This window comes from Eurosta solidaginis, chromosome 4, assembly GCF_040869045.1.
Source record: "Eurosta solidaginis isolate ZX-2024a chromosome 4, ASM4086904v1, whole genome shotgun sequence".
Classification (NCBI taxonomy): Eukaryota; Metazoa; Arthropoda; class Insecta; order Diptera; family Tephritidae; genus Eurosta; species Eurosta solidaginis.
Window position 1 is genome coordinate 73,958,307 of NC_090322.1, and position 10,327 is coordinate 73,968,633.

The 10,327-nt window shown below is 35.6% G+C and overlaps 1 protein-coding gene across 1 annotated transcript; it reads right to left on the reverse strand.

Annotated features, from left to right (window-relative positions):
• Positions 1–1,192: 1,192 nt before the first annotated feature.
• Positions 1,193–8,690, reverse strand: LOC137249977 (uncharacterized). The gene is made up of 3 exons (XM_067782087.1): positions 8,543–8,690; positions 8,231–8,431; positions 1,193–1,525 (listed from the first exon to the last, which is right to left on the reverse strand). The coding sequence occupies exons 1-3, from the start codon at positions 8,585–8,587 to the stop codon at positions 1,262–1,264; spliced, it is 510 nt and encodes a 169-aa protein (XP_067638188.1). The 5' UTR covers positions 8,588–8,690; the 3' UTR covers positions 1,193–1,261.
• Positions 8,691–10,327: the final 1,637 nt, after the last annotated feature.

The window sequence follows — 10,327 nt, forward strand, 5'->3', positions numbered from 1 at the left end:
TGGCACCAGTACCTTTATTAATTATATCAAACTTTTATCGAAAAGAGATAAACCTTGCAAATGGAATGTGCACACAGGGAACTCTAATTTGTTCTTCAGTGTATACCTCATAGCCGTTTATGGTGGAAACCGTAAATATCAAATAAGCGCCATCATTTTCCTTAGCAATGGTAATCCTCTGGCGGATTTACATAAACGCTTCGAGCCTACACTTTGACAGTGCCAAAAGAAAACAATGAAACGCCTTGCCGTTATCTCCGCTTTCAGTCGACCTAAGCGTTTATGCGGCAAGCGTTTTCGCCCTCATGCATTTAATTGAACGTAGAATACTCGCCCAGAAATATACTTATGTGAAACAGCCCTAAAAGTGACATTTTTCATTAGGAAAATAAGTTACAGGCAAGTGGCCCAAAGAGGATAAGAGTCACTCGTTACTCGCAGCCATTTTCTCGATGTTTTTTAAGAGGTAGTCGCTGTTTTTTTGGGCGAAATGTGCATAAAATGTCTTCTATACATTTTCATGGGGTATTTGTGTTTATTTTTCCGACTGTATTTAATTAACTAATTAATTATTTTTCAAGGTGCCTACACCGCATGGATAAATGCAAGACAATTCAAAAATGTCCCTCTTAGAAAACATTCGGCATCAATTTTTTGATTTCCAGCGGGTTACTCGCCACTCGTAGCAGACTGGTGGCTCTTATTATATTTATCCTCTTTGGTGGCGCTAAATATTTTGTTTGGTTTCTTCTGACTTTTTGACTCTAATTTGAGCCAAGTTTACTTTGCGCGTGTTTTCGCATTGTTGGTGGCCACAAATCTTCTATTATTTTTATTTCTGCAGAAATATATTCAACCATTTAATTTTTAGATAGAACTAAGTTCTATCAAACTATCAAATGCAACTCTGCTTAAAGTAGTCTTACGTACGAAAAATGCAACTCTAGACCTGAGATTTGCATCAGGTGAGCGAGGCTGTTTGTAAATTTGACGTTTATCGCTTAGTTGACACTTGGTAAAGTACACTGTGGTAATGTTTATTGTGCGTAAATCACCATACGGCGCCAAATGTCAAAATTTATTGGCTGCTCCAATTACCCTTAAGTAAAAAAGCTATAACGTGCTTACAGTACAGCAATTGTGATTAGCTATAAAGACGGCTTTATTCCGATTACTAAAAATGTGAAATATGTATTTTTTATTGAAATATTTATTAATCATTTCTTATAATTAATATAAATTGTGGTATTGAATTATCAGTCTATTGCGATGTATCTGGGTGAAAAACCTTTGCGATATCTTGAAGTGTGGTAGTAGTTTGTTCCAATATTTTTTTGGAGAGTTCCTGTAGCTTGGGTTCTTCAGTCTTCTTAATTTCATTGATCTTAGCTAAGAAGCCATCCGAATCGCTCTTATATTTCTCGAAAGCGGCTTTTACATCAGGCGATTTTTTGATTTCCTCAACTGCATCGTCCACAAGTTTACGTAAACTTTTAACAGCTTCATTATCCTTCAAGTGTTCTGTCTGGAAAATAGAATTGTAGGCATTCATGCAAGGTTTCACAATAAGAACATTGCTTTTTAAAATAAAATAAAGCAAAGGCTTTCCGATTTGAAATGAAAAATGATGTAGTAAGTACTTACAAAATTTTTCAATTTCGACCATTATTCAACCATTATGTCAATTATTCCAAAAGGTCCAATAAAAGAACACTCCAGAGTTGTTAAACCTCGTGAATGGATCCCGGAAATTCTTATACGGAGGTCTCTTTATTGCTTTATACCCAGTTTTTCAGTACGAGTTAGAATTATAGTCAAAGTTAACAGTTTTTTAACCCTACCACTTTGACCGGTTATACCAATACGCGCAGGTACTTAAATGGTGGGGAACCGAAAATGCATTTATCAACATAGCTATGGTGGATTTCAAGATTTCAATCTTAATTGGTGGACAAGTAAAAAAATGAACAAATGCATATGTAAACGACAATACTGCCGTTTATAGCAAAAAGGCATTAAAGTTCTCTTACTGCCGTTTATGAATTTTGGTACCAACATATTTCTGCGATTAATCTTTAAAATTCAAATTTAAATAAAAAACAAGGTTTAACATTTTGGGTAGACTATACATAATGGAACCAGAGGGAGGGGTTGGGGTGGTGGGAGGGGTGGTGGTAAGGGATGGGGTGACTCCCCCTTTCTAAAAACACCACCCCACCCACAGGAGGCTTATAGTTTGATCACAATTTAATATTAAAGTGCGAGAAATCAACAGTGAATTGAGCAAATATGGTGCTACCAGACTTCAAAATATGTATAAATAAAAAACGACAATCTATTTCAATCACGCCATTTTTTAATCCAGGTATTCTATTTTTTTATGAAGTAAACGTAATTTATTTTGAGAAATCGCGAACTTTAATTAGAAATTTTAAATTTTTTTATGAAAAAAAAGTTATTTATTTAAAAAAAAAAGCGTCGGAGGGAAAAATTTGGAATAAAATCGCGCTATTTTTTATATCTATATATATAAAATAAAGTGGTGTTAGTTACACTATGCATAACTCAAGAACGGATGAACCGATTTGGCTGAAAATTGGTGGAGAGGTAGCTTAGAACCAGGGAACGGGCATAGGATACTTTTTATCCCGTTCTGGCTAGGGTCTTGAGATCAAAACGTGGACCTGGCACCCCTAGAATGTGTTTATACAATATGGATATCAAATGAAAGCCGTTGATGAGTGCTTTAGTACAGGGTAGTTTTCATACCTACTGGTGACTAGGGTCTCGAGATATAGGCCAAAACGTTGACCCAGGCACCCCTAGAATGTGTTTATACAATATGGATATCAAATGAAAGCTGTTATGAGTGCTTTAGTACAGGGTAGTTTTCATACCTATTGGAGACTAGGGTCTCGAGATATAGGCCAAAACGTTGACCCAGGCACCCCTAGAATGTGTTTATACAATATGGATATCAAATGAAAGCTGTTGATGAGTGCTTTAGTGCAGGGTATTCTTCATACCTATTGGTGACTAGGGTGTCGAGATATAGGCCAAAACGTGGACCCGGGCACCCCTAGAATGTGTTTATACAATATGGATATCAAATGAAAGCTGTTGATGAGTGCTTTAGTGCAGAGTAGTTTCATACCTATTGGTGACTAGGGTCTCGAGATATAGGCCAAAACGTGGACCCGGACACCCCTAGAATGTGTTTATACAATATGGATATCAAATGAAAGCTGTTGATGAGTGCTTTAGTGCATGGTAGTTTTCATACCTATTGGTGACTAGGGTCTCGAGATATAGGCCAAAACGTGGACCCGGGCACCCCTAGAATGTGTTTATACAATAAGGATATCAAATGAAAGCTGTTGAGTGCTTTAGTGCAGGGTAGTCTTCATACCTATTGGTGACTAGGGTCTCGAGATATAGGCCAAAACGTGGACTCGGACACCCCTAGAATGTGTTTATACAATATGTATATCAAATGAGAGCTGTTGATGAGTGCACAGGGTAGTTTTCATACCTATTGGTACCTGGGGTCTCGAGATATAGGCAAAAACGTGGATCAGGGTAACAATAGGGTGTGTTTTTACATTATGTGTATCAAATTGAAGCTGTTGATGTGTGCTTTACTACAGATATTTTTTATACCGCTGGGTGACTTGAGTCTCGAGATATAGGCCAAAACGTGGACCCGGATACCCCGAGACAATGTTTATACAATATGGATATCAAATGAAAGCTGTTGATGAGTGCTTTACTACAGGGTAGTTTTCATACCTATTGGTGACTAGGGTCTCAAGATATAGGCCAAAACGTGGACCCGGAAACCCCTAGAATGTGTGTGTAATATGGATATCAAATGGAAGCTGTTGATAAGTGCTTTAGTAGAGGGTAATTTTCATATCCCTGGGTGACTAGGGTCTCGGGATATGGGCCAAAACGTGGACCCGGGAATATGTTTATAGAATATGGATAACAAATGAAAGCTATTGATAATTACTTTAGTAGAGGGTAATTTTCATACCTCTGGCTGACTAGGGTCTCCAGATATAGGCCAAAACGTGGGCCCGTGAACGCCTAGATAGTGTTTTTACATTATTGGTATCAAATTGAAGCTGTTGGTGAGTGCTTTTTAGTACAGGGTTTCATACCTATTGGTGACTAGGGTCTCGAGATATAGGCCAAGAGGTGGATCAGAGTAACACTAGGATGTGCTTTAAATTATGGATATCAAATTGAAGCTGTTGATGTGTGCTTTAGTACAGAGTAAGTTTTATGCCGCTGGGTGACTAAGGTCTCGAGATATAGGCCAAAACGTGGACCTCGATACACCTAGAATGTGTTTTTACATTATGGGTATCAAATTGAAGCTGTTGATGTGTGCTTTAGTACAGAGTCAGTTTTACACCGCTGGGTGACTAGGGTCTCGATATATAGGCCAAAACATGGACCCGGATACCCCTAGAATGTGTGTGTATTATGGATATCAAATGAAAGCTGTTGCTGAGAGCTTTAAAGTAATTTTCATTGTGATATTCAATTTAGTCTCATCAACCTTGCAAAACTGATAATATCCATGCGAAGCCGAAATAAAGACATGAATTAATAATACCCACGAACCTATTTGCATACGTCCTATTCGATTTGCCTGAAATTTGGTATATAAATTTGCCTATATTAGTAGTTACGATGCTTTTTTTCGGGAAGTAGACGAGAGACGGACTGGGACTGTGATTAGGACTAAGACTGGGACTGAGACTGAGACTCGGAGTGGGACTGGGACTGAGACTCGGAATGGGACTGGAACAAAATACATACCACCCTCTGGGACTGGCAATAAGGTATGAAACAGAATGAGAAAAATTTGAGAGGAGAGAAAAGAGAGAAGGAGACTGAGAAAGAGATAGAATGAGACGAAGATGGAGATAGATGAAGCGAAAAATACGGAGGGAGGAGTGAATACAAAGATTAGGAAAAAGTGTAGAGGGGCGAGAGCAGAGTTAGACGGAAAAAGCTTATTAAAATGTATGCAGATGCACCAAATTTAGGGCAGAACAACGTCTGCCGGGTCTGCTAGTTTTTTTATAAAATATACGTCAATTATTTAAAAAAAAAACGCCGCTGGCAAAAATGTTCATTCCAAATTTAAAATTTTTTATAAAATATACGTTAATTATTTAAAAAAAGAAAAAGCGCCGCAGGCGAAAATTTGGAATAAAAAATCGCGCGATTTTTTATTCTAAATTTTCTATTTTTTCTTGAAATAAATAATTATATATAGAATTCTTGTGAAAGTGTTCGTATGTAGTATGTTATACCATGGTAATTTTAACAAATAATTACTAGTAAATTGTTAATAACAATTAAAAGTTACTCACTGATTCTCGTTGGGGAACTCCCTGAGAACCTATGTGCAAAATTTCAAAGGTCAAACCCCTTTGGTTTACGAATATAACCAATTCGTCCCTTAATGTATAACCGCCCCAACATTTTTTTATATTTAGAATATTTCCCAACAAAAAAAAAAACAATAAATAATTTTTCAAGCAAGAAAGCAGTATAAAATAATTAATACTGCTTTTATTCTCTGAAAATTAATTACACATAGAAATGTTGTATTTTAACATTAAAATAATATTATAATAAAATTTTACTGCAAGAATGTTTTCAAAGCATTAAAGCAGTGTGAGTTAAACTACTCTATGAAAGAAAGAATAAAAAACAGTAAATTTCATTTTACTGCTTTTAGATTTAAAAAGCATGAAGGCAGTTCACGCTTTATTTCGGTCGGCGAAAAGAATTATGTAGCAGAATCACATGATAATGGCTATGCAAAGGCCAACCTAAAGGGCATATTCATAAATTTTTGTTGTGTACCAAATAAACTATTTACTTAGTTAAAACAAACGTAAAACTCGGACTACATATTTCTATGTTTCCAATTTTTACACTTTACTGCCTTTTTGCTATGGACGACAGAATAATGGCATGTATAAATTACAGTTTAAGGCGACTAGGATGGATGGACCATAATGGCAGCTTAAGCTAACATGGCCCGTGGACCATGAACACCACACCTGTGAAACGCCAACTACGATTAAATATCAATTCTAAGTAGAATACGTAGACGACATTTCAGCGATCATTAAAGCTCGAAACACAGAAGAAGAACGCAAAATGCTCAATGAGGTCTAGTTTATAAATCAAGCTTGGTTGGATACCAATCTTCTCATCTGGTTTAATTTCTAACAGTCAGAAATAGGTAAGGATATCAGGTTAAGCATGTCACAGATACGGTTTAATAAAGAAAATTATCAGCTTTTTAGTTACTCCACTTAAACTACTTGAACATTTTATGGGAGACTGAGTTTCGGATACTTGCATAAAATGTCACAGGGGCAAACGCTCTTGGCTTACGCTTTTAAGCGAATTTGCGTAGTTTGGCGGACAGTAAGTAGCGTAAAATCTCAGTTGAGAAGCGCTTGTGACTCATCAGCCTTCGCCCGATAACACGATAACTTGAGCCAAATTTAAGATATCTTTACGAAATTTGGTATACAAAGGGGTAGCTAGACTTGCGCGGAATCCAAATGGCATTGGGAAAGGTAGGGTTGATACTACTAGCACGTACCGCTAGAAGTTGGCTTTGAATTCCCAGATAACATAACCTCGAAGAAAATAGTGAACTATTTAGGCACACGCTTAGACACTCGACAAACATACTGGACGCATCAAAGAACCAACAGAAAGCAAAGCACTTAAGGAGAAGGTTATGGAAAGCAAATAAGTAATCCTATCAAAAGCGCAGGAAAGTCGTTAGCCAAGAAAACAAGGAAGAAATGAAGAGTGGAAACATATCAGCAACATCGTAAAACCACATTATGGGACCCCAACCTAAAGTAATGTGGTTGCACCGCGACGACGGCAGTTATGGTGCATTATTTAGACTGACCGGTGCCCAAATATCGGCGCGCTACTTGACCTTTGCAAAGAAAATGTGCTGCATAAAATCAGAGTTGAGTTACGAAAAAGCCAAATAAACACAAAACAAAATTCCAAGCAAACAAATATTTTTCAGTAATTTCAGTTTTTTTTCATTTAAAATATAATATTTATATTAAAAAAAAATATGTTATTTCAAAACTGATTTTTGGTAATCAAAATAAGTTTTAAGAGAGCTTAAAAAACACACTTTCTAATTTGACTTAAGTCGCTGCACGGAGCTGCCAGGATATTGCATGCGCCAAAAATAGTGTGAGGCAAGCTTCACAAAATTCTAGTAGGACGGATTCACCACTCACCACAGAAAAATTGTTAGCTACCACTGTCTGTACTTATTATTAAACAATTATTTTTAGATTTTGTGCAGCTAATCCTTTAAGAATTTTAAATTTTACTCTCTAAAAATCCAATCAGTGTATTTTCGGGATCAAATGATGTTAAATATTGAAAAGTTTGTAGTGTGATAAAGTGTCCTACTAGATTTTTGTGGAGTTCCGCTGCTTTACAATATTTTAAGTGCATGCGACATCTCTGTATTTTAAAATCTTTGAATATAGCTGCACGTGTTTGTAAAACAATCAAGCAGCAGCAAAACTAGCAGAACTGTATGTTAAACTGTCGCACAGTTATTTCGGCCTTTAACATGCAACATTAATATTTAAAATACTTCTTCAAAAATATTTTATACGAACTGTTCCTTAAAAACACATTAATTTTCTAACTAAACATTTTGAAAATTATAAACTCAATTGGATAGGGGAATAATGAAAGCGACACGTAGAAATATATTTGTTAACTGGCGGCTCAAACAATAGTTTTATTTTAAAAGAAGAATAAGAAGTAAAGCAACAGCGTCGTTCGACGGATGCAAAGAATTGTCATTTTCAATCCTAACCCGAAAAAGAATACAGTCAATTTTTTTGTTACCTGCCAAGCTGGCAAAGTAAAACTGCAGTTTAAGCTCCCACTGAAAAACTGGGCATTTGATATTTTTAAGCGAAATTGAATTTGTAGTAACAATCGACAAAGTTTCACGATACCATTACATAGAGTTTTGACTTATATGTGGAGCGATTAGCGTTCTGTAGTGATAAAATAAAAAAAATAAAAATTTACAAATTCAAATGTACGCAAATGGTTCTTACTGTATCACTTCACAGAACATAAATTGCTCCCCTGGACATGCTAAAAATTTAATTTGGTTGTCAACATTTACCTCTTCCTTTATGTTAGCACCCCACTGATCTAATTGTTTAGCTATATTTCTGCTTGTTTCTTCAAATTTTGCAGCATCGAAGGATTTTGAAACAGTGTCACCAATTTTTTTTAAATTCTCGTTGATGGTCTCAAATAAACTAAGAACTGTGGGAGATGGCGAAGTTTGTGATACATCACGTACCGAACGAGCATACGCCGACTGAGATTAAATGAAAATAAATATATATTTAGTATATTATTAATGTAAGTTAGAACATACATGCATGTATGTACATATATATGGGCAATAAACAAATAATAAAATACTTACTGCGAAAAGGAGGGAAATAACAATGAATATCGTCTTGGAATACATGTTCAATTAGATTGAACTCTTGGTCCAACTATCAAAACGAAACTAATTACAATGTATTGTCTTTTGAGTTTATATACAAATCAGAATATGTACAGGATGTTCAAAGATCATGCGATAACTTACTTCCAATACATACATACATATGTACCTACCAATAGGAATTTATTTGTCTAAGATCTCATATATTAATGTATGTAGGTAACTACTTTGTAGATGCTACTTAAACATATCAAGCCTATATACATATATTCTATTTATTAACTAAGCGAGATGACACTAAAAAAAAACAAATTATCCACATGGCCGGATCTAGAATATTTTTCATAGGGGATGTACATTCGTTGTGTTGAATAGCGATTGATTACACAGGCCAACAAAATTTAATGAAAGCTCGGACTTAGACATCAAACAATATTTTTTAAAGGTGTTCGAAGAAGGAAATATGATTCCGGAGTCAGATTTTCCTAACTGGGACTCCAGATTTCTTTTATTACAAACGTAAATTTGATATTTTTTTAATGAAAAAATAATCACAAAACTTAGACAATTTGAAAGGTTTTAGTGTAAACAGAAGAAATACAAAATTTTATTTTTTGGAAAAGAAGCTTTATTTTTTCATACGGTTACAGTATTAAAATGAGATCAAGGACAGCTATGGCGGTCGGTTTTGGCCCTTTAAGTATTCTTAATATGTGATCATAATCTCTGTAGCCGGCTGTTTTAGCGTATCACAAACTCTCGAAATATGAAATTTTTGATTTGCATCTATTTACAATTAAACGAGCGATATCAAGCCTCAAATAAACCACCAGCATAACAAAACTGTAGTTCATATTTCCGGCGGATTTTTTAACATTCAACCATCAGTCTAGGATGAACGTCAGAAAATCGACTCGTGTAATAACGCTCTTCGAAAACTTAACATCAGGGGCTTGAAGTAATAAAACCAGACAGCCAGACAGGTTATTAGTACAACAACAACAATTTTACGGCCCTCATAATCCGGTAATGAATTTTAAAGTAGTAGGGAGGGAAAAAATGTTGTTACTTTTTTACTACCTTAATAATGTACTGTGCAGAAAAAAGGCAAAAACGATATATCTCCACATTGGAAACGGGGATATAAAAGAAAGGAGAAAGCAGAGGAAATAAGAAGAAAACGTTGAGGAAGTTGGAGGGAAGTCGGAAAAATAAAGAGATCAAAAGAAAGATGGAGAGTAAGAGAAAAAGTAAAAAAAAAAAAATGGTAATGGCTAGAGACAAAATAGTAAAAAGAGGTTAACAGGAAGATCAAGAATAGCGATAATATTAAGAGTAATTAGTTAGATTTGGATCAGAGCAAGAGGAAACGCGTTAAGATTTACGGACAAATAAAAGGAATAGGGAAATTGAATAAGTCGATTCATGTAAACTAGAAAATGCAGAAAGGAGAAAACAAAACAGAGGAAGAGTGTTAGACAGATGAGAAGCAGGAGGATAGATAGAGAAAGTCAGAACAATTTCTGTCGGGTTTTATCATACGGCTGGGAGTATTTAATGTTTGTTTAACCGTTCCCAGGGTTAGCCACAGCTGTTTAAAATAAAGCCAAATTTTTTTGTTGAAGCATCGTGGCCAGCCACCTCTTTCTGATCAATGAACCTACGTTTGTTTTGCATAGATAAATGTTTGGGCTTGGGACCGGGTACTGTCAATCCCAAGTCTTCGTATTACAAGCCTCCCAGATACTCATCCGCAATTTC

What these genes read in the sequence shown, in the direction of transcription:
- LOC137249977 (XM_067782087.1), bottom strand. Translation starts at nt 8,587, where the DNA reads ATGTATTCCAAGACGATATTCATTGTTATTTCCCTCCTTTTCGCA. An exon ending in TTATTTCCCTCCTTTTCGCA is followed by an intron (nt 8,432 to 8,542) that starts GTAAGTATTTTA and finishes ATTTAATCTCAG; the next exon opens with TCGGCGTATGCTCGTTCGGT. An exon ending in GTGCTAACATAAAGGAAGAG is followed by an intron (nt 1,526 to 8,230) that starts GTAAATGTTGAC and finishes TCTATTTTCCAG; the next exon opens with ACAGAACACTTGAAGGATAA.